The sequence below is a fragment of the Panulirus ornatus genome, chromosome 48 (genome assembly GCF_036320965.1).
Source record: "Panulirus ornatus isolate Po-2019 chromosome 48, ASM3632096v1, whole genome shotgun sequence".
Lineage (NCBI taxonomy): Eukaryota > Metazoa > Arthropoda > Malacostraca > Decapoda > Palinuridae > Panulirus > Panulirus ornatus.
The window spans coordinates 14,468,781-14,492,334 of NC_092271.1; the positions used below are offsets into that span (position 1 = coordinate 14,468,781).

General features: G+C 39.9%; 1 protein-coding gene across 6 annotated transcripts in view; it reads left to right on the top strand.

Moving 5' to 3' along the window:
* LOC139764119 (uncharacterized) overlaps nt 1-23,554 on the top strand; it is a 181,096-nt gene that overhangs the window by 80,913 nt on the left and 76,629 nt on the right. For all 6 annotated transcript variants that reach the window (XM_071690625.1, XM_071690629.1, XM_071690628.1 and 3 more), the window contains exons 8-13: nt 1,559-1,703; nt 2,147-2,290; nt 5,502-5,591; nt 9,068-9,199; nt 14,610-14,722; nt 20,774-20,864. In XM_071690625.1, coding sequence (XP_071546726.1) covers nt 1,559-1,703; nt 2,147-2,290; nt 5,502-5,591; nt 9,068-9,199; nt 14,610-14,722; nt 20,774-20,864 — 715 coding nt within the window. The remainder of the gene's footprint in view (nt 1-1,558; nt 1,704-2,146; nt 2,291-5,501; nt 5,592-9,067; nt 9,200-14,609; nt 14,723-20,773; nt 20,865-23,554) is intronic.

Below are 23,554 nucleotides of genomic sequence, written 5' to 3' on the forward strand. Positions count from 1 at the left end.
GTGCAGATGATTTATGAAAACGGTTTTCAAAATGATACCTCGAGAACAAAGAGAGAGCTGCAGCATTATGGCTTACAAAGAGGGAAGGTTAAAGGGAGGTGACACCAGGAGAACTATAGAGGTGGAGTGGACGTGAGTAAATGAGGCCTTTTATTTGTCTATTCCTGGTGCTACTTTGCTGACATAGGAAATAGTGGGCAAGTATGAAGGAGGAAGGAAAGTCGGGAAGCTATTGATTGAAAATTTTTCTGTAGTTCGGGACATGTGAATGAAGAATATTTATAAATATGCTCCAAGTGTTGTTTGCTGATGATACAGCGCTGGTGGCTGATTCGAGTGAGAAACTGCAGAAGCTGGTGACTGAGTTTGGTAAAGTGTGTGAAAGAAGAAAGCTGAGAGTAAATGTTATTAGGTTATTAGGTAGAGTAGGGTTGAGGGTCAAGTCAATTGGGATGTAAGTTTGAATGGAGAAGAACTGGAGGAAGGGAAGTGTTTTAGATATCTGGGAGTGGATTTGGCAGTGGATGGAACCATGGAAGTGGAAGTGAGTCATAGGGTGGGGAAGGGGGCGAAAGTTCTGGGAGCGTTGAAAAATGTATGGAAGGTGAGAATGTTATCTCGGAAAGCAAAAATGGGTATGTTTGAAGGAATAGTGGTTCCAACAATGTTATATGGTTGCAAGGCATGGGCTATAGATAGAGTTGTGCAGAGGAGGGTAGATGTGCTAGAAATGAGATGTTTGAGGACAATGTGTGGTGTGAGGTGGTTTGATCGAGTAAGTAATGAAAGGGTAAGAGAGATGTGTGGTAATAAAAATAGGTTGGTTGAGAGAGCAGAAGAGAGTGTTTTGAAATGGTTTGGTCACATGGAGAGAATGAGCGAGGAAAGATTGACCTAGAGGATATATGTGTCAGAGGTGGAGGGAACGAGGAGAAGTGGGAGACCAAATTGGAGGTGGAAAGATGGAGTGAAAAAGATTTTGTGTGACCGGGGCCTGAACATGCAGGAGGGTGATAGGCGTGCAAGGAATAGAGTGAATTGGAATGATGTGGTATACCGGGGTCGACATGCTGTCAATGGATTGAACCAGGGTATGTGAAGTGTCTGGGGTAAACCATGGAAAGTTGTGTGGGGCCTGGATGTGGAAAGGGAGCTGTGGTTTCGGTGCATTATACATGACAGCTAGAGACTGAGTGTGAACGAATGGGGCCTTTGTTGTCTTTTCCTAGCGCTACCTCATGCACATGCGGGGGGAGGGGGTTGTCATTTCATGTGTGGTGGGGTGGCGACAGGAATGAATAAAGGCAGACTATGAATTATGAACAGGTGTTTATATGTATATGTGTGTGTGTATATATATATGTATACGTTGAGATGTATAGGCATGTATATGTGCGTGTGTGGACATATACATGTGTATTTGGGTGGGATGGGCCATTCTTTTGTCTGTTTCCTTGCGCTACCTCGCTAACACGGGAGACAGCGACAAAGTATAATGAATATAAATAATGCTACAAATATATTTGAATTGTACTACTTAAAACTTTATATTTTGTAGGTTAGTGGAGAGTCAAAAAGAGTTTCAGGAAGCTGTTGAGAAGATTCAGTACTTAAAGAAGAATAATGACATTTTGGAAGGATCCAAGAGTGAATTAACAGAGAAGGTAGCTGCACTTAACACTCGCAAACAGGAATTAGAAGAGGTGAAAATTTTTCATTCATTTGTGTAAACACAGATGGCTGACTATAATAAGTACACGTGGTCACTCTCCCTACTTAACCTTCCAAACACTCTTACATCACAGCCCTTCCCATACTGTTTAGTTTCTTTCCTTTGGGCTGGACAGGTTTCTTTCATCAAACATAGCTTCTGTCTGTGCCTTCATTTTATCCTGGATAGAACACAAACATTGAGACTCCCTACTCTCAACCTGTGAGGAAAATTCCTGGTTTGAAATTATATAATGGGTGGGTTCCCTGTTACCTCTGCTCCTATCCCTTATAGTTGCCTTCTGCAGCATGCAGAAGATACACGGGTTGTATAATTTCTTCCTCATCCCCAAGGATTAAGATGCATCCCAGTATATTTCGTTAATTGTACTAACATGAAACATTGAGTGTCCCTTTTTTTATTGTTACTGACCAGGTAGTTGCCTGCAAAGCAGAGGAATTTCAGTTATTAGAAGCTGCACAACATACCTTGATTGCAGAAGTCAGTCGGTTACAACAAAGCAATGCGAATATCAGCACTAAACTGAACAGTCTTGAGATAGAATACAAGAAAGTAGAGGTATGTTTAAACCATAATTTTGTATTTTTAACTGATTGTGTAAATCCCCATGGTTATATATTTTTATTTTATTTTGCTTTGTCGCTGTCTCCCGCGTTTGTGAGGTAGCACAAGGAAACAGACGAAAGAAATGGCCCAACCCACCCCCATACACATGTATATACATACACGTCGACACATGCAAATATACATACCTATACATCTCAGTGTACACATATATATACACACACACAGACTTATACATATATACACATGTACATAATTCATACTGTCTGCTTTTATTTATTCCCATCGCCACCTTGCCACACATGGAATAACATCCCCCTCCCCCCTCATGTGTGTGAGGTAGTGCTAGGAAAAGACAACAAAGGCCCCATTCATTCACACTCAGTCTCTAGCTGTCATGTAATAATGCCTGAAACCACAGCTCCCTTTCCACATCCAGGCCCCACAGAACTTTCCATGGTTTACCCCAGATGCTTCACATGCCCTGATTCAATCCATTGGCAGTACGTCGACCCCGGTATACCACATTGTTCAAATTCACTCTATTCCTTGCCCGCCTTTCACCCTCCTGCATGTTCAGGCCCTGATCACTCAAAATCTTTTTCACTCCATCTTTCCACCTCCAATTTGGTCTCCCACTTCTTATTCCCTCCACCTCCGACACATATATCCTTTTGGTCAATCTTTCCTCACTCATTCTCTCCATGTGACAAACCATTTCAAAACACCCTCTTCTGCTCTCTCAACCACGCTCTTTTTATTTCCACACATCTCTCTTACCCTTACATTACTTACTCGATCAAACCACCTCACACCACATATTGTCCTCAAACATCTCATTTCCTGCACATCCACCCTCCTGGGCACAACTCTATACCTATACATATACCCATGGTTTTTTTTTTTTTTTTTTTTATTATACTTTGTCGCTGTCTCCCGCGTTTGCGAGGTAGCGTAAGGAAACTGACGAAAGAAATGGCCCCCCCCCCATACACATGTATATACATACGTCCACACACGCAAATATACATACCTACACAGCTTTCCATGGTTTACCCCAGACGCTTCACATGCCTTGATTCAATCCACTGACAGCACGTCAACCCCGGTATACCACATCACTCCAATTCACTCTATTCCTTGCCCTCCTTTCACCCTCCTGCATGTTCAGGCCCCGATCACACAAAATCTTTTTCACTCCATCTTTCCACCTCCAATTTGGTCTCCCTCTTCTCCTCGTTCCCTCTACCTCCGACACATATATCCTCTTGGTCAATCTTTCCTCACTCATTCTCTCCATGTGCCCAAACCACTTCAAAACACCCTCTTCTGCTCTCTCAACCACGATCTTTTTATTTCCACACATCTCTCTTACCCTTACGTTACTCACTCGATCAAACCACCTCACACCACACATTGTCCTCAAACATCTCATTTCCAGCACATCCATCCTCCTGCGCACAACTCTATCCATAGCCCACGCCTCGCAACCATACAACATTGTTGGAACCACTATTCCTTCAAACATACCCATTTTTGCTTTCCGAGATAATGTTTTCGACTTCCACACATTCTTCAAGGCTCCCAGAATTTTCGCCCCCTCCCCCACCCTATGATCCACTTCCGCTTCCATGTTTCCATCCGCTGCCAGATCCACTCCCAGATATCTAAAACACTTCACTTCCTCCAGTTTTTCTCCATTCAAACTCACCTCCCAATTGACTTGACCCTCAACCCTACTGTACCTAATAACCTTGCTCTTATTCACATTTACTCTTAACTTTCTTCTTTCACACACTTTACCAAACTTAGATTTCTTTCTTTCTTTTAGACTATTTGCCATTTCCCGCGTTAGCGAGGTAGCGTTAAGAACAGAGGACTGGGCCTTTTTTTGGAATATCCTCACCTGGCCCCCTCTGTTCCTTCTTTTGGAAAAAAAAAAAAGAAAAAAAAAAAAGATATGTTCCTTATTTTGAACTAGATATTCCCAGTCACCAGTTCTTTTTCATCACACAACTCCACAAGCTATTCACCATATCCATTCACCTTACTGAATATCCTATACCCCCCAGTTATACTTTGAATTACCTACCACATCACTCACTTTCACAGTTGGTTTAGGATATTTCAAGATATTTGCCCCATCATGCATTTCGTGTGGTTAATTTATGGCAGTATATCACACCCACTGGCATTCATCTTGTAAGCAGATCCAGGCTTCGGCCAAAATCTTGCAGAAACCATGGTTTTTACCCATTATTTCCTGCTTCAAAAGTAAGTGTAGCCATTTCAGCATGCATGTTTCTTTCAGACTTGTTTGCTATTCCCCACATTAGCAAGGTAACATCTGGAACAGATGAAGAAAAGCCTCATTCTCTTGCATCTATTCTCTAGCTGTCATTTGTATTGCACCAAAACCATGGTTTTCCACAACCAGGCCCCACACACTTCTGCAGGGATTCCCTGAGCTGTTTCGTTGACATCATGGCACACTTTATACCACATCACACCAATTCACTTCATCCTATGCGTACCTTTAACTGTCTTGCTTGTTCCAAGCCCTAGGCACTCAGAATTTTATTCACTCCATCCTTCCATTTCCCCCAATTTTTCTAGAGAATATCCAGAGATTCTCCCATGGTTTTGGGACACTGCTTTAGAGAGAAAAGGTTTATCTGATTGTGAAGCACTTATATTTCTTCCAGTCATCCATATGAACTGCATCATGAGTGAAAGGCAGTGTGTTTGCTTGCTTCAAAATTAATGTTCATTTTTAGGGGGATGGTTTTTCACACCTGGTAACCCCAGAAACTGAGGAAACAAGATTATTTTCCAGGAATGAGAAACTTTTGACTTTATACAATGGGCTTGTATTGAGAATGGATGCATGTAGAATTTAGAAAGAAAATGACTGTAAGGTAACAACAATATAAGGGAATATATGTGTGAATATTGGAAAGTTGATGGCTAGTTGTAAGATGCTTGCCCTTGTAATAGAGCATTGGTAATAACTAAGCTGACATTCAACTTTGATATCAAATTTTGTTTTATGTTTAAGAAACAGGTTATTGAATGTAGTATTAGGTAAAGAGTTAATTGAAATCATGTTTTACCCACTTCTGTTTTGGGAATGGATGTGATTTTTCCAAAATGTACCTTATTTAGTGGATAAGATTTGATAGTTCATTTCTTATTTTTTTCATAGGTGGAAAAGGAACAATTATTTACTGAACTTGAAGCTAATAAGAAATACTTAGATGATGAAAAACAGCTCGTGAAACGGTTAGAAGAACAGGTGAGTTGCAGTTGTATTGAAAAGTTTGCTTCCTCAGGATTGATGGATGTAACTTACAAAGATTAATTTTATGTGTCAGTTGATTTCTCCACAGCATTCTTCTATAATGTAAAGCACTTTTTGAAATTTGATAAGAAAGTATATCCATATACAAGTAAGTGTACGTCTAGTCAAGGAGATTGTATTTGAAAATTGTTTCTACCACCCTGTTTCTTTGTTCATTTCAGCATCTTTTGAAATACATGATCAAAATTTTGGCATTGAGGGTAGCATAATCGTAGCAAAATTAAGATCTAAATCTATATTAACAGAAATTGAAGTGATAGTTACTGGATTGTCTACACCAGCAAAAATCGAAGACAAAAACAGAGGTACTTAACCAGGGTTTGGGTAGCTTATTCAGCCACTTCATGTGTATGTTAAAGATAGCTTTTTCCCACAGCATTGCAATTAGGGTATATGATTAACTTCCAATTTCTTCCTAGTTGTGGAGACTTGCCATGGCCACTTCCTTGAGTGAGTTCCTGGATGGAACAGGCATCAGAGATTTAGACAGGTAGAGAGATAGAAGCTGAACATTGATTTTCCCAAAAATGCTGAACATTGATTTTCCCAAAAATATCAAAACATTTAGCTTTGGAAAGTGATTGGCAGTTTATCTGGAAACTTCAAACAGATGGATAAGAATGCAAGAATTGTTGAGTACCTAGAGTGCATCACATAAAGAATAACAAGACTCTTGTTTTAAAGGTTTGGTTGACTGTAACAAAGAAGAACTGTTCATTCATCCAGGTATAGATGAAAGCAGAGTAGGGTGCAGAGGAAGGAGCAAATTCTTGGGTTAGTATACCCTGCCTTGATGTGACAGACATCAGACAACAAATGATCTAACCATAATTGTAAGGAGTTAGATTTATTAGATGGGACAAAGGACCCAATCCCAGCCAAGATAATCTGTACTATTCATTCACCTCAATATGAGGCATCCTTATCAGCAAAGCACTGCTCTTGTTAGGGAAAGTCAGAAAAGAAGCCATGCAGAGATGACCTCTTGGTTTTTTGGAGGTGGGAGAATGCTTAATTGAAAGTGCTAGAGGTAATTACGATAAAGGTAAAACTATGGTCAGAGAACCATAACAGGGCAGAAATGTGTTTATAATGGGAGGGTTCAGAGGTAAGAAAAAATGTTGAGTTTGATGGAAGAATCATTGTCATTGTTTGACTGTCTGTTCCAGATCATTAAAGAGAGAAAAAGAAAAAGCCCTGGGTCCACTGTAATCATCCCAGTTAGATCCTAACCAATCTTTTTGTTGTAAATTGAAACCCTGTGCTTAGAAGGTTTCTACACTTGGAAGTGAGGATCAGTGGCTCATTGCAGGAGGGTGAATTGTTGAAGAGTTATTATAATAGTAGGAAATAGGGGCAAAGAATTCAAAAGTTAGAGATCTTGTAGTGCAAAGGGGAAGCAGCCTTGAACATTACTTTCATTATGAAATTTCTTAAAAGTATTCTCCAGCATTCCATGCACATCATATGAAGTCAAAACTTTCCAGAAGTGCCTTTCTGTTCATCTTATACCTATTCTAAATCTTTAATGTGGATGTTGCAGAAATTAAAAAAGAAGAGCTTGGTTTGCAAGCTGTATCTGAATAAGTGAGGATCAGTGCCTCATTGCAGGAGAGTGAATTGTTGAAGAGTTATTATAATTGTAGGAAATAGGGGCAAAAAATTCAAAAGTTAGAGATCTTGTAGTGCAAAGGGGAAGTAGCCTTGGACATTACTTTCATTATGAAATATCTTAAAAGTATTCTTCAGCATTCCATGCACATCATATGGACATTACTTTCATTATGAAATATCTTAAAAGTATTCTTCAGCATTCCATGCACATCATATGAAGTCAAAACTTTCCAGAAGTGCTTTCTATTCATCTTATACCAATTCTAAATCTTTAATGTGAATGTTGCAGAAATTAGGAAAAAAGAGCTCGGTCTTCAAACTCTGTGTGAATGAGTGAAGTAGGTTTCAATTGATATCAGTCATGGGGGTCCTGGGAACCGTCCAGCCCTCCTTGACTGATGGCACCACTTTGTTTGGAACTGATAGATCCAGTTGAAAATTTGCTGCCATGAATTTTATGAAAAGGAGGGAAAATTTGGAGTGGAAAATAATGATTGGGTGATTTATGTGTTCTCATCTGGTGTGTTTGAGAAGAGTATGTGATTTGTTGAGTGGATGCCAGCAACTTATGTATAGATGTGGTAAAGAGAGAAGACAGCTATCTGGTCCAGGGAAGGGAATGTAAGATACAGCAGAATGCTGGTTCACAGCGATGCTATCACTAATCATCCCTGTGCCAAGGTGGTTGCCTACAATTTTAAACAGTGGTAGGAAGCTTTCAGTCACCATATGACAATAGGAGTGGGCCTAAAGGGTCATCAGAGGATGAGAGGAGCACTTTAAGAGTTGATGCATCTGGACCTTTGGACCCATCCTATGATACTGTATTTCTGGCAGAAGTGGATATGTTCCTAGTACTGTCCATTGACCATATAAGCTCATGGCTTTGACTTGTAAATGTAGTTTAGAGTTGAGGTTTTTGAGGTGGTAAACCCTTCCAGTTTCTTTCCCAATGAAACCCTAGTTTTGTGTTTCCTCCCCAATGACACAAACACACACACACACCATGAGAGTGTATCTTGCTGTATGTATGCTTACTGACTGCTTCTCTCTGCTATATTCAGCTTCTCTTGTAGTTTGAAGTCCATAAACTATAATTGATACTTTTGATCTTTCATTTCCTTATCTCAATGGCATTCATTTTGTAGAGTTGCATCCCTGTTCCACTGATGTTTTGCTGTAACATTCTATCCCTTTCCTGAGGGTTATGATAGTTATAAAACCATAAAGGAAAAAGCACATTGTGTATCGTTGGTTAAGCAGCTGCTTATTATTTGAATCAGGCATGAATCAGGAACACCTGATTGGTCATCTCATTGGTAGCAAATGGTTTGGTTGTAGGATTGTCATTTTTGCTGTGGTACAGTTATTGAATGTAGTGAATCAGGAGTTTAAGGTTAGTACAGTTTGCATTTGAAGGCAATGCAAAGTCTTTTATGACCAGAATTTTTTTCCTGGGAGGTAGAATTTTACAATGTATGATATTTTGTTAGTTTTTTTGTACCCCTTGAGATTTATGAGCTGTCACTTTACTTGCCAAAATGAGAAAGGATTTCTCATGAATTTTACATCAGCAGCTAAGTGTTGTTTATATCTGCATGCTTGTAGTATGCCCTTGATGAATCATGATTAATGTTGTTTTATAATCATGAACTCTTAACCTGTCACATTGGTAGACAAAACAGTATGTCAGTAAATCTTAGATTGATTGTGATAGTGGTAATTCCTACACTTTAGGAACTGAGGATATATTCCTTGGATAAGGATCTGAATATTAAATTTTTTCTTTATCCTAGGTAACATCTTTGAAGGTAGACGTAGAACGCTACGAGCAATTACAAATTCAACTGAAGGAGGAACAAAAGATTGAAAAAGAACATAGTCAGGAAAAGGATGATTGTCTTAGACAGTTAAGGGAAAAGCTTATGGTAAGTAAGGCCCTGTAACTGTCTTTACTGGATTACCAGAAAGTTATGTCTGAAATCCTGATCTGTGAATTTTTAAACTTTTATTTTCTTTATTTTCTGGAAGGAGGTAAATAAAGTGCGTAAGACAAGGGAGCAAATGGGAACTTCAGTGAAGGGCGCAAATGGGGAGGTGATAACAAGTAGTGGTGATGTGAGAAGGAGATGGAGTGAGTATTTTGAAGGTTTGTTGAATGTGTTTGATGATAGAGTGGCAGATATAGGGTGTTTTGGTCGAGGTGGTGTGCAAAGTGCGAGGGTTAGGGAAAATGAGTTGGTAAACAGAGAAGAGGTAGTAAAAGCTTTGCGGAAGATGAAAGCCGGCAAGGCAGCAGGTTTGGATGGTATTGCAGTGGAATTTATTAAAAAAGGGGGTGACTGTATTGTTGACTGGTTGGTAAGGTTATTTAATGTATGTATGACTCATGGTGAGGTGCCTGAGGATTGGCGGAATGCGTGCATAGTGCCATTGTACAAAGGCAAAGGGGATAAGAGTGAGTGCTCAAATTACAGAGGTATAAGTTTGTTGAGTATTCCTGGTAAATTATATGGGAGGGTATTGATTGAGAGGGTGAAGGCATGTACAGAGCATCAGATTGGGGAAGAGCAGTGTGGTTTCAGAAGTGGTAGAGGATGTGTGGATCAGGTGTTTGCTTTGAAGAATGTATGTGAGAAATACTTAGAAAAGCAAATGGATTTGTATGTAGCATTTATGGATCTGGAGAAGGCATATGCTAGAATTGATAGAGATGCTCTGTGGAAGGTATTAAGAATATATGGTGTGGGAGGAAAGTTGTTAGAAGCAGTGAAAAGTTTTTATCGAGGATGTAAGGCATGTGTACGTGTAGGAAGAGAGGAAAGTGATTGGTTCTCAGTGAATGTAGGTTTGCGGCAGGGGTGTGTGATGTCTCCATGGTTGTTTAATTTGTTTATGGATGGGGTTGTTAGGGAGGTAAATGCAAGAGTTTTGGAAAGAGGGGCAAGTATGAAGTCTGTTGGGATGAGAGAGCTTGGGAAGTGAGTCAGTTGTTGTTCGCTGATGATACAGTGCTGGTGGCTGATTCATGTGTGAAACTGCAGAAGCTGGTGACTGAGTTTGGAAAAGTGTGTGGAAGAAGAAAGTTAAGAGTAAATGTGAATAAGAGCAAGGTTATTAGGTACAGTAGGGTTGAGGGTCAATTCAATTGGGAGGTGAGTTTGAATGGAGAAAAACTGGAGGAAGTGAAGTGTTTTAGATATCTGGGAGTGGATCTGGCAGCAGATGGAACCATGGAAGCGGAAGTGGATCATAGGGTGGGGGAGGGGGCGAAAATCCTGGGGGCCTTGAAGAATGTGTGGAAGTCGAGAACATTATCTCGGAAAGCAAAAATGGGTATGTTTGAAGGAATAGTGGTTCCAACAATGTTGTATGGTTGCGAGGCGTGGGCTATGGATAGAGTTGTGCGCAGGAGGATGGATGTGCTGGAAATGAGATGTTTGAGGACAATGTGTGGTGTGAGGTGGTTTGATCGAGTGAGTAACGTAAGGGTAAGAGAGATGTGTGGAAATAAAAAGAGCGTGGTTGAGAGAGCAGAAGAGGGTGTTTTGAAGTGGTTTGGGCACATGGAGAGGATGAGTGAGGAAAGATTGACCAAGAGGATATATGTGTCGGAGGTGGAGGGAACAAGGAGAAGAGGGAGACCAAATTGGAGGTGGAAAGATGGAGTGAAAAAGATTTTGTGTGATCGGGGCCTGAACATGCAGGAGGGTGAAAGGAGGGCAAGGAATAGAGTGAATTGGAGCGATGTGGTATACCGGGGTTGACGTGCTGTCAGTGGATTGAAGCAAGGCATGTGAAGCGTCTGGGGTAAACCATGGAAAGCTGTGTAGGTATGTATATTTGTGTGTGTGGACATATGTATATACATGTGTATGGGGGGGGGGTTGGGCCATTTCTTTCGTCTGTTTCCTTGCGCTACCTCGCAAACGCGGGAGACAGCGACAAAGTCTAATAATAATAATAATAATTTATGGCTCTAAAGAAGGCTTATGATAGGGTTGATAGAGATACTATGTGGAAAGTCTTAAGAATATATGGTGTTGTAGGTAAGCTGCTAGAAGGCGAGTGGTAGGAAGAGAGTAGAGTGGATGGTTCCAAGTGAAGTTAGTATGAGACAGAGGTGTGTGTTGTCACTGTTGTTATTTAGTTTGTTTTTAGATGGATGGTGAGGTAGGTAATGCAAGAGTATTAGAGAGGGGTGAGTATGCAGTCTGTTGGGGATGAGAGTGCATGGGATGAGTCACTTGTTTGCTGATGATACAGGACTGATGGCTGATTCAAATGAGAAACTGCAGAAGTTGATGACTGAATTTGGAACTGTGTGAAAGGAGGAAGCTGAGAGTAAATGCAAATAAAAGCAAGGTTATTAGGTTCAGCAGGGTTGAGTGACAAGTTAGTTGGGATGCAAGTTTGAATGGAGAAAAATTGGAGGAAGTGAATTGTTTTACATATATGGGAGTGGACTTGGCAGCAAATGGAACCATGGAAGTGGAAGTAAGTCTTGGGGTGGGAGAGGGGGCGAAGGTTCTGGAAGCACTGAAGACTGTGTAGAAAGAGTGAACATTATCTGGAAGGGCAAAAATGGGTATGTTTGAAGGAATAGTTTTCCCAACAATATTTTAAGGTTGCAAGGCACAGACTATAAGAAAAGATTGTGTGGAGGATGTTATATGTATTAGAGATATGTCTTATCTTTCTATCTGTCTACATCTCTGACACCTGTGCCCTTCAGGAACTCCCTCAGGGTCACAACAATAAAGTCTCCATAACTAGTGAACTCTAGTGCTTCTTCTTAGCCTTTAATGCCTGAACCTTAACCGACCTCTGGCAGAGGGCCAGTCTAGCACAGTGTTTGCAGAGGCTGTTGCCTAATGTTCCTACTGACTACTTTACTTTATTCCTCCCTACTACTTCTTCTTCTTATTGCTTTTGCCTAATAGTCCTACCTAAATGTTCCTACCTAATACTTCTATCTGTTGCTCCTACCATTTTGCTAAAAGGCAGGGCTAGCACTGAGAACTCACCACAGGAAATCTAGAGTTACAAAGAATGAGCTGTGTGAGTTAAGTGTTGTCAAGTGTTGTGTGTGACAGGGAGAGAGATTTTGTATGTTTATGGGCAGAATGCCAGCAGTCCACTTGTAGGTGAGGCAGAAAGGAGGAGAGCAACTTCACATCCACTGAAGTGCTGGCTCACTATGCATCTATGACTAACGTGGTTTGATCAAGGTAGTAATGAAAGGGTAACAGAGATGTGTGGTAATAAAAAGAGTGTGGTTGAGAGAGCAGACAAAGGTGTGTTGAAATGTTTTGGAGATATAGAATGAGCGAGAGAAAGTTGACAAAGAGTATATATATGTGCATGAAGTGGAAGAAACAAGTAGAGTAGGTGGACCTGATTGGAGATGGAAGGATGGGTGGAAAATGTTGTAAGTGATTGGGGTCAAAACATACAGGAGGATAAAAGGTGTTCATGGAATGGAGTGAATTGGAACGGTGTGGTATACAGGGGTCAGCAAGCTGTCATTGAACTGAACCAGGGCATGTGAAATGCCTGGGGTAAACCATGGAAAGTTTTGTAGGGTTCAGCAGTCAGGTGTGGGGGAGAAGAGAACGTATATCTTATTTTATTTCTATTCTTTCATGCATTTGTGCTGTTTCCTGTGGGACAGGGTGGCATCAGGAATGGATGAAGGCAAGGAAGTATGAAACTTGACCGAGGACACAGTTAATGCAGACAGTATTCATAAATTTAAGAGATTGTATGATAGTAAAGAGAAGGGACCCCTTAAGTGTAAAGCTTCCTACCCATACAATACAAATAGGTGATTTAAAAAATAGGTAGTCACTACTCACACAGAGAATTACAAACATGTCACATACATTTAAACCTTCTTTGAAAGAATTGATGAATAAATGGGTGTTTTGAGAAGTTTTCATGGCAGTGATAATGAATTTGTCATTATTATTATTATTTTTTTTTTTTTTTTTTTTTTTTTTTTGTCGCTGTCTCCCGCGTTTGCGAGGTAGCGCAAGGAAACAGACGAAAGAAATGGCCCAACCCACCCCCATACACATGTATATACATACGTCCACACACGCAAATATACATACCTACACAGCTTTCCATGGTTTACCCCAGACGCTTCACATGCCCTGATTCAATCCACTGACAGCACGTCAACCCCGGTATACCACATCGCTCCAATTCACTCTATTCCTTGCCCTCCTTTCACCCTCCTGCATGTTCAGGCCCCGATCACACAAAATCTTTTTCACTCCATCTTTCCACCTCCAATTTGGTCTCCCTCTTCTCGTTCCCTCCACCTCCGACACATATATCCTCTTGGTCAATCTTTCCTCACTCATTCTCTCCATATGCCCAAACCATTTCAAAACACCCTCTTCTGCTCTCTCAACCACGCTCTTTTTATTTCCACACATCTCTCTTACCCTTACGTTACTTACTCGATCAAACCACCTCACACCACACATTGTCCTCAAACATCTCATTTCCAGCACATCCATCCTCCTGCGCACCACTCTATCCATAGCCCACGCCTCACAACCATACAACATTGTTGGAACCACTATTCCTTCAAACATACCCATTTTTGCTTTCCGAGATAATGTTCTCGGCTTCCACACATTCTTCAAGGCTCCCAGAATTTTCGCCCCCTCCCCCATCCTATGATCCACTTCCGCTTCCATGGTTCCATCCGCTGCCAGATCCACTCCCAGATATCTAAAACACTTTACTTCCTCCAGTTTTTCTCCATTCAAACTCACCTCCCAATTGACTTGACCCTCAACCCTACTGTACCTAATAACCTTGCTCTTATTCACATTTACTCTTAACTTTTTTCTTTCACACACTTTTCCAAACTCTGTCACCAGCTTCTGCAGTTTCTCACATGAATCAGCCACCAGCGCTGTATCGTCAGCGAACAACAACTGACTCACTTCCCAAGCTCTCTCATCCCCAACAGACTTCATACTTGCCCCTCTTTCCAGAACTCTTGCATTCACCTCCCTAACAACCCCATCCATTATATTGTCATTATATTGTTAGATTTTCAAGGATTATATCATAAGCTCATGAAATATTACCACCGTAGTTTTTTATGTAATTTCTATTCCTGCATGGAATATCGCACAAAGTATAGAGTTAATAAGAATGAGTGAAGCTTTATAAGGTTTGAGACCTTGTACACTTTATAATTTCAAATATGTTGGAAAGATAAGGCTCTTGTCATTCTGTTCGAAATATATTGCATACTTTATTAATAAGAATCTTTGGATTTTATGAGGGTTGATTTTTTACTTTCACCTACAGGAAAAAGATGAAATAATAGTGGCTCAGGAAAAAAGAATATCATCAGTTGAAGATCATTCTGTTAGTTTTAAGCAGAAATTCACAGAGCTTGAAGAGAAACTTGCAGTGGCAAGGTATGAACATTTTCATGTATAAACTGTGCATCACATTACCCATATTTTCAGGTGTTTACCTCTTTTTTGTATCAGTATGTCTTTCTGTCTGTCATACTGATAATGTTATTAGTACACGTTCACACACATTTCTTTTACCACTGGGAGATGATGGCTCTGTCAGTATCTCCCTACTGCTAATGGAAATTGTTGCTGTCAGTGGACTGACCAGTGTATGTGAAGAAACCTGAGGAAGCCATGGAAAGGTTTAAGGGGACTGGTTGTAGATAGTGGGCTGTGGTTTCAGTGCATCGCACATGACAGCTAGAGATTAGAAGTGAAGGTACACGGCCTTTCTTTGTTCGTTCCAGGTGCTACCTTGCTGAAGCTAATGTGACAGTTTACATGAGAAAGACAGACAACAGGAGGCCTGATTGGCCTATGACTGGGTTATCTGGTAAAAAAAAAAAGAAAAAAAGGATTTTTACTTCCCAAGAAAATGTAATTCTGCTCAACTGTTTTTTAAGGTCTGACTATTGCTGCTGCACATTATCCTTTTAGTGTCCCCGTTACTGCTGCTGTTTGTACTGTTTATTTCTGGCGTTTTTCTCAGAGTATACCTAAGTTTATAAGATATTTGTCTAAACAACTTTTGAAGGTATTTATTGCCTTAGCATTCATTATGTCTGATGGTAATTTATTCCAGTGGTCAACACACCTATAGGAAAAGAAGCTTTTTCCCTTGTTCTTATTACATCTTTTGGCTTTGAGTCTTATTCACTTTGTCCTGGTAACCATATTTTCTTGTATTTCATGAAGATGTTCGTGATTTACTTTATCAAACTTGTTCAGAATTTTGAACATTTAGATTGTCACCACGGAGAAGAGACCCAATTTCTTTGGCCTCTCTTCATATGCCAGATTTCTAAGGGATGGGATAAATTTTGGCATGCACCATACTTGCTCTAATTTTTCCTCATCTTTTTTAAAGTTTGGGAACAAAACTGGACTGCATATTCCAGGTGTGGTCGTACTAGAAAATTATAAAGTGTGAGAATTGTTTCTGGTGTATATTTAAGATCATTGCTAATGACAGTTCCAAGGTCCTTTTCTTCGTTTACTTTAGTTAGAGAGTTTCCAAGTAGTTTGTAGTCATAATGTATATTCTTGTCTCTAAGGTGCATGACTTTACTCATGTTTACATTGAACTTCATTTACCTCTGCAGTTTCTGCTAGTAACTTTGAATCATTTCGCAGCCCCACCTGTTTACAGCTATACCTTCTAGTTTAGTATCGTCAGCAAATTTTGAGATCTTATACATGACACCAAGTTCTAGGTCATTAATGCATAATTTTAAGAGAATTGGGCCCAGAACCAATCCCCTGTGGCTCACCACTCATTATGTGTAGCCAGTCTGAGGCTTTGCTGTTTTATACTACATGCTTCTTTCTTCCAGTAAGCCAGTCTCTGATTTATGTACAGAATTCTTCACTGATTCTGTTTGCTTTCATTTTATGTAAAAGTCTCTTGTGAGGTATTTTATCGAAAGCCTTTTGGAAATCTAAATATGCTACGTCAGACGGTAATTCTCCATCCCAATTCTGATAACATTAAAAAGTTACAGCAAATTAGTCTGTCATGATCTTCTATTGTAGAAACTGTGTTGATTGTCTGATATGATTTTGTTTCGCCACGCATTCCTCACGTGTCGTAGAAGGCGACTAAAGGGGACGGGAGCGGGGGGCCAGAAACCCTCCCCTCTTTGTATTTTAACTTTCTAAAAGGGGAAACGGAAGAAGGAGTCACGCGGGGAGTGCTCATCCTCCTTGAAGGCTCAGATTGGGGTGTCTAAATGTGTGTGGATGTAAGCAAGATGAGAAAAGAGGAGAGATAGGTAGTATGTTTGAGGAAAGGAACCTGGATGTTTTGGCTCTGAGTGAAACGAAGCTCAAGGGTAAAGGGGAAGAGTGGTTTGGGAATGTCTTGGGAGTAAAGTCAGGGGTTAGTGAGAGGACAAGAGCAAGGGAGGGAGTAGCATTACTCCTGAAACAGGAGTGGTGGGAGTATGTGATAGAGTGTAAGAAAGTAAACTCTAGATTGATATGGGTAAAACTGAAAGTGGATGGAGAGATATGGGTGATTATTGGTGCATATGCACCTGGGAATGAGAAGAAAGATCATGAGAGGCAAGTGTTTTGGGAGCAGCTGAGTGAGTGTGTTAGTAGTTTTGATGCACGAGACCGGGTTATAGTGATGGGTGATTTGAATGCAAAGGTGAGTAATGTGGCAGTTGAGGGAATTATTGGTGTACATGGAGTGTTCAGTGTTGTAAATGGAAATGGTGAAGAGCTTGTAGATTTATGTACTGGAAAAGGACTGGTGATTGGGAATACCTGGTTTAAAAAGAGAGAGATACATAAGTATACGTATGTAAATAGGAGAGATGGCCAGAGAGCGTTATTGGATTATGTGTTAATTGATAGGTGCGTGAAAGAGAGACTTTTGGATGTTAATGTGCTGAAAGGTGCAACTTGAGGGATGTCTGATCATTATCTTGTGGAGGCAAAAGTGAAGATTTGTAGAGGTTTTCAGAAAAGAAGAGAGAATGTTGGGGTGGAAAGAGTGGTGAGAGTAAGTGAGCTTGGGAGGGAGACTTGTGTGAGGAATTACCAGGAGAGACTGAGTACGGAATGGAAAAAGGTGAGAACAAAGGAGGTAAGGGGAGGAATGGGATGTATTTAGGGAAGCAGTGATGGCCTGCGCAAAAGATGCTTGTGGCATGAGAAGCGTAGGAGGTGGGCAGATTAGAAAGGGTTGTGATTGATGGGATGAAGAAGTAAGATTATTAGTGAAAGAAGAGAGAGGCATTTGGACAATTTTTGCAGGGAAATAATGCAAATGAGTGGGAGATGTATGAAAGAAAAAGGCAGGAGGTCAAGAGAAAGGTGCAAGAGGTGAAAAAGAGGGCAAATGAGAGTTGGGGTGAGAGAGTATCATTGAATTTTAGGGAGAATAAAAAGATGTTTTGGAAGGAGGTAAATAAAGTGCGCAAGACAAGGGAACAAATGGGAACTTCAGTGAAGGGGGCTAATGGGAAGGTGATCACAAGTAGTGGTAATGTGAGAAGGAGATGGAGTGAGTATTTTGAAGATTTGTTGAATGTGCTTGATGATAGAGTGGCAGATATAGGGTGTTTTGGTCGAGGTGGTGTGCAAAGTGGGAGGGCTTGGGAGAATGATTTGGTAAACAGAGAAGAGGTAGTAAAAGCTTTGCAGAAGATGAAAGCCGGCAAGGCAGCGAGTTTGGATGGTATTGCAGTGGAATTTATTAAAAAAGGGGGTGACTGTATTGTTGACTGGTTGGTAAGGTTATTTAATGTATGTATGACTCATGGTGAGGTGCCTGAGGATTGGCGAAATGCTTGCATAGTGCAAGTGCATAGTGTACAAAGGCAAAGGAGATAAAAGTGAGTGCTCAAGTTACAGAGGTATAAGTTTGTTGAGTATTCCTGGTAAATTATATGGGAGGGTATTGATTGAGAGGGTGAAGGCATGTACAGAGCATCAGATTGGGGAAGAGCAGTGTGGTTTCAGACATGGTAGAGGATGTGTGTATTAGGTGTTTGTTTTGAAGATTGTATATGAGAAATACATAGAAAAGCAAATAGATTTGTATTTAGCATTTATGGATCTGGAGAAGGCATATGATAGAGTTGATAGAGATGCTCTGTGCAAGGTATTAAGAATATATGGTGTGGGAGGCAAGTTGTTAGAAGCAGTGAAAAGTTTTTATCGAGGATGTAAGGCATGTGTACGTGTAGGAAGAGAGGAAAGTGATTGGTTCTCAGTGAATGTAGGTTTGCGACAGGGGTGTGTGATGTCTCCATGGTTGTTTAATTTGTTTATGGATGGGGTTGTTAGGGAGGTGAATGCAAGAGTTTTGGAAAGAGGGGCAAGTATGCAGTCTGTTGTGGATGAGAGAGCTTGGGAAGTGAGTCAGTTGTTGTTCACTGGTGATACAGCGCTGGTGGCTGATTCATGTGAGAAACTGCAGAAGCTGGTGACTGAGTTTGGTAAAGTGTGTGAAAGGAGAAAGCTGAGAGTAAATGTGAATAAGAGCAAGGTTATCAGGTACAGTAGGGTTGAGGGTCAAGTCAACTGGGAGGTAAGTTAGAATGGAAAAAACTGGAGGAAGCGTAGTGTTTTAGATATCTGGGAGTGGATTTGACAGCGGATGGAACCATGGAAGCAGAAGTGAATCATAGGGTGGGGGAGGGGGCGAAAGTTCTGGGAGTGTTGAAGAATGTGTGGAATTCGAAAACATTATCTCGGAAAGCAATAATGGGTATGTTTGAAGGAATAGTGGTTCCAACAATGTTGTATGGTTGTGAGGCATGGGCTATGGATAGAGTTGTGCGCAGGAGGGTGGATGTACTTGAAATGAGATGTTTGAGGACAATATGTGGTGTGAGGTGGTTTGATCGAGTAAGTAATAATAGGGTAAGAGAGATGTGTGATAATAAAAAGAGTGTGTTGAGAGAGCAGAAGAGGGTGTTTTGAAATGGTTTGGTCATATGGAGAGAATGAGTGAGGAAAGATTAACCAAGAAGATACATGTGTCAGAGGTGGAGGGATCAAGGAAAAGTGGGAGACCAAATTGGAGGTGGAAAGATGGAGTGAAAAAGATTTTGTGTGATCGGGGCCTGAACATGCAGGAGGGTGAAAGGCGTGCAAGGAATAGAGTGATTTGGAACAATGTGGTATACCGGGGTCGACGTGCTGTCAATGGATTGAACCAGGGCATGTGAAGCGTCTGGAATAAACCATGGAAAGTTCTGTGGGGCCTGGATGTGGAAAGGGAGCTGTTGTTTCAGTGCATTATTACATGACAGTTAGAGACTGAGTGTGAACGAAAGTGGCCTTTTTGTTGTCTTTTCCTAGCACTACCTCGTGCACATGAGGGGGAAGGGGGTCGTTATTTCATGTGTGGCAGGGTGGCAATGGGAATGAATGAAGGCAGACAGTATGAATTATGTACATGTGTATATATGTATATATCTGTGTGTGTATATATATGTGTACGTTGAGTTGTATAGGTATGTATAATTGCGTGTGTGGACATGTATGTATATACATGTGTATGTGGGTGGGTTGGGCCATTCTTTTGTCTGTTTCCTTGCACTACCTAGCTAACGCAGGAGACAGCAACAAAGCAAAATAAATGAAAATAAATAAATGAATATTTTTTTTTTTTATACACATTTGCATTTCCTGCATTAGCAAGGTAGCATTAAGAACAGAGGACTGAGCCTAAGAGGGAATAGTTTATTGATCATTTTACCTAACACAGACATAAGGCTAATTGGGCGATAGTTCAAGGTGCACTTTTTGTCTCCTGGATACTTTTGCCAGTATCCAGTCAGTTGCCGCCTGATCATCCGACAGAGATTTGTTGAATATTTTTGTTATGAGGTATATCAGCTGTCTCCTGACCATTAAAGATCTTGGGGCAAAGTTATCTGGGCGTTTGGATTTGTTAGAATTTATTTGATCCAGATATGTAAGTATGCGGAGCTCATTATTTCTCTTACCTTCAACTCTTCTTCAGATCCTTGACACATTTTCATTGGTTGCCAAAAAGTAATTGTAGGTAAGGAAGATGAGGAATTCATGTAGGAGTCAGTTGCTATATAAAAACTATGTACCTGTAGAACATAATCATGGTGACTGATGCAGTGCTTTGTTATACATTACATTGTTTAGTTTATGGGAGAGGCTTACAAGAAGCCATTTCTCAGGAGCAGGTACTGTACTTGGATTAAGGGTAGTTGGCTGAGAAAAAGCACTTTTACTGTACAAGGTTTTCTGGTAGAAAATTAGGTTCTTCTGTGCTGAAGTTACTGCTTTTTAGACTGCCTCTCAGGAGTTCATAAGTAGCATACATTAATTACTTTAACTAGCTTTGTTTTTCATTTTATATAATAGTGTATGAAAGTTATACAAACAAATGTAACTCTAAGTAGGTATCACTACTTTGTTATAATGTTTATTTTAACAATGATATTTTTGCAGTTGTAATCTAGAGGCAAAGGAAAAAGAATGTGATGACCTTGCAGCATCATTTAAGCAACTGAAGACTGAAGTAAAGAAACTTGATAAAGAGGTATAGTAATCATTTTACTGATTCTTTTTTATATTGCCATCCATTTCTTTTGAATATTTTTTTCTCCCCTTAGCAATGTTGTTTATGCAAAACTTCCTCTTGACTCGGTGACACATTTCATGAACATAGTACACAGACTCCATGCACACACTCAAGATGCTCCACACACTCTCAGAATACAGATATGTTACTCACAAAATACAGATACACTTTCACCTACACTTATTAGGCATGTATGAATGTTAGAGACTGATTGTGTTTGAGTTAGCTGAGGAAATGTGATTTGATAGACTGACTAATTTTGATGTCATATTTGGCAGAAAATATTTCTGTTTGTCTGTCTGTTCACCTGATTTTCATCAGTCTTTCTCTTTATCTGTATGCACAATAGCTCCCAGTTTCTACCTCAGCCAATGGAATATCGTATGGCAATTTGAAATACATGGAAATATGCCTCACAGCTATATAACATTGTTGGACCTACTTACTATTCCTTCAGACATACCCATTTTTGCTCTCCAAGATAACGTTCTCTCCTTTCACACATTCTTCTTCACTCCCAGAACCTTCCCCATCCTCTGATTTACTTAGGCTTCCATGGTTCCATCTGCTGCTAAGTCCTCTCCCAGATATCAAAAATACTTCACTTCCTCCAGTTTTTCTTCATTCAAACTTACATCCCAATTAACTTGTCCCTCAACCCTACTGAATGTAATAACCTTGCTCTTATTCACATTTACTCTCAGATTTCTCCTTTTGTACACTTTTTCAAACTAGGTCACCAACCTCTGCAGTTTCTTGCATGAATCTGCCACTAAAGCTGTATCATCGGCAAACAACAACCGACTCACTTCCCAGGCCCTCTCATCCTTAACATACTGTGTGTATTCATCCCTCTCTCCAAAACTCTTGAATTTACCTCCCTAACCACCCCATCCATAAGCAAACAACCATGGGAACATCCCAAACCTGTACCACAGACTGACCTTCACTGGGAACCAATTACTCTCCTCTCTTTCTTCTTGTAAATATGCCTTACACCCTTGATAAAAGCTTCTCATTGCTAAACTTCCACAAATCATCTCTTATCAGCCTTATCATATGCCTTCTCCAGATCCATAAATGCTACATACAAATCCATCTGTTTTCCTAAGTATTTCTCACACACATTCTTTGTAGCAAACACCTAATTCACATATCCTCTACCACTTCTGAAACCACACTGCTCCTCCCCAGTCTGTTGCTCTGTACATACTTTAGTGAAATAGAATGTTTGATGATGCAGTGTATGTAAGATTGATTAGTGAGCTGGAAAGTCAATTCAAATGGAAATGGATCAAGACAGTCACTTTCGTGTTAAGCGTATGTCATACTGAAGGAGAGATAACCAGAACTATTGATGGTGGTGAAGAAAGTATTGTCAGTGACTTAGATATAGGTTGTGTAGTCTTACAAAGTAAAAGATTGAAAGTTAACATGTAAAAAGGCAAAAGCTCTTGGACTTGAAAAGAATCATGCAGTTTTAAAAGGTTTTGTCATTCATATTGTTGGAAGTGTTTAAGATGGTAAGAACAGTAGAATATGATTTAAAACATAGAGGAATGAGTTTTGAAATATGAAAAGACGTAGACTGAGTGTTAAAATGGTCTAAACACTGCTATTAAGGAGGTCCCATTTAAAAGCTGAAAAAGAAGTGACTCCAGAATAAGATATACCAGTATTGTAAATATATTAAGGAGGTCCCATTTAAAAGATTTAAAAGAAGTTTCTCCAGAATATGATATACCAGTATTGTAAATATCTGGCTTTGAATGTGCTCATGACATATTGAATTAAGTATGTTTTGATGAATATGTGCTTATTAGTAAATTGAATATAATTTTAGGAATTTTGAAAACAAAGCAAGAAATATTATACTCCTTTGGGTACCTGCACATGTAAGGTTTGTTGGAAAGGAATCTGCTGATACTTTGCCAAAGATGTAGGTGGAAGGAATGAGATAGATTTCATTGCACCTGAACATATAGGACAATTGAAGAATATTGTTTTAAAAAAATAAGAGAGACTATCGGAAAGAAAAGATACTAAAGAAAACAGTAGAAATGTAAGGGGATAGATGAAACACACAGAGTTGTAGGATCTCACACATTTGGAAAGAATAGGCATAAGGATGATATTGTGTCTAGATTAAAACAAGGTTACAAAAGTTGATAAGAATATGAAATATGTTGTGAAAACAATGATAAAAGATCTAGTATATGTTTTGTATTCCTGTTTTTAAGGGATGAAGAATACTGCCCACGTATTCCCTATGTTTAGTAGAAGGTGATTAAGAGGGGTGTGAGCAGGTGACTAGAAATCATCCCTTCCTGCATTACTTTCCAAAAGAAGGAACAAAGCAAGGAGCCAAGTGAGAAATTTTCCATTTAAGCCCTAAGGCTCAATCATGTGTTTTTGAGGCTACCTCATTCATGCAGGAAATAGTGTACATGTATGGAGAAATGTGTATTTACTTAAGAAAACCTTGATAGAATTAGATGACATAAGAAAGATAACATACAATTTTCATGATCTCCATTTGTTTGAATGATGTATACTGTCTATGTATACTGCCTTCAGATACTGTCTATCCCCAACATGCATCCATTTTCCATTGTGACTGACTGGTCAGATCTCGAAATGGACTTAAG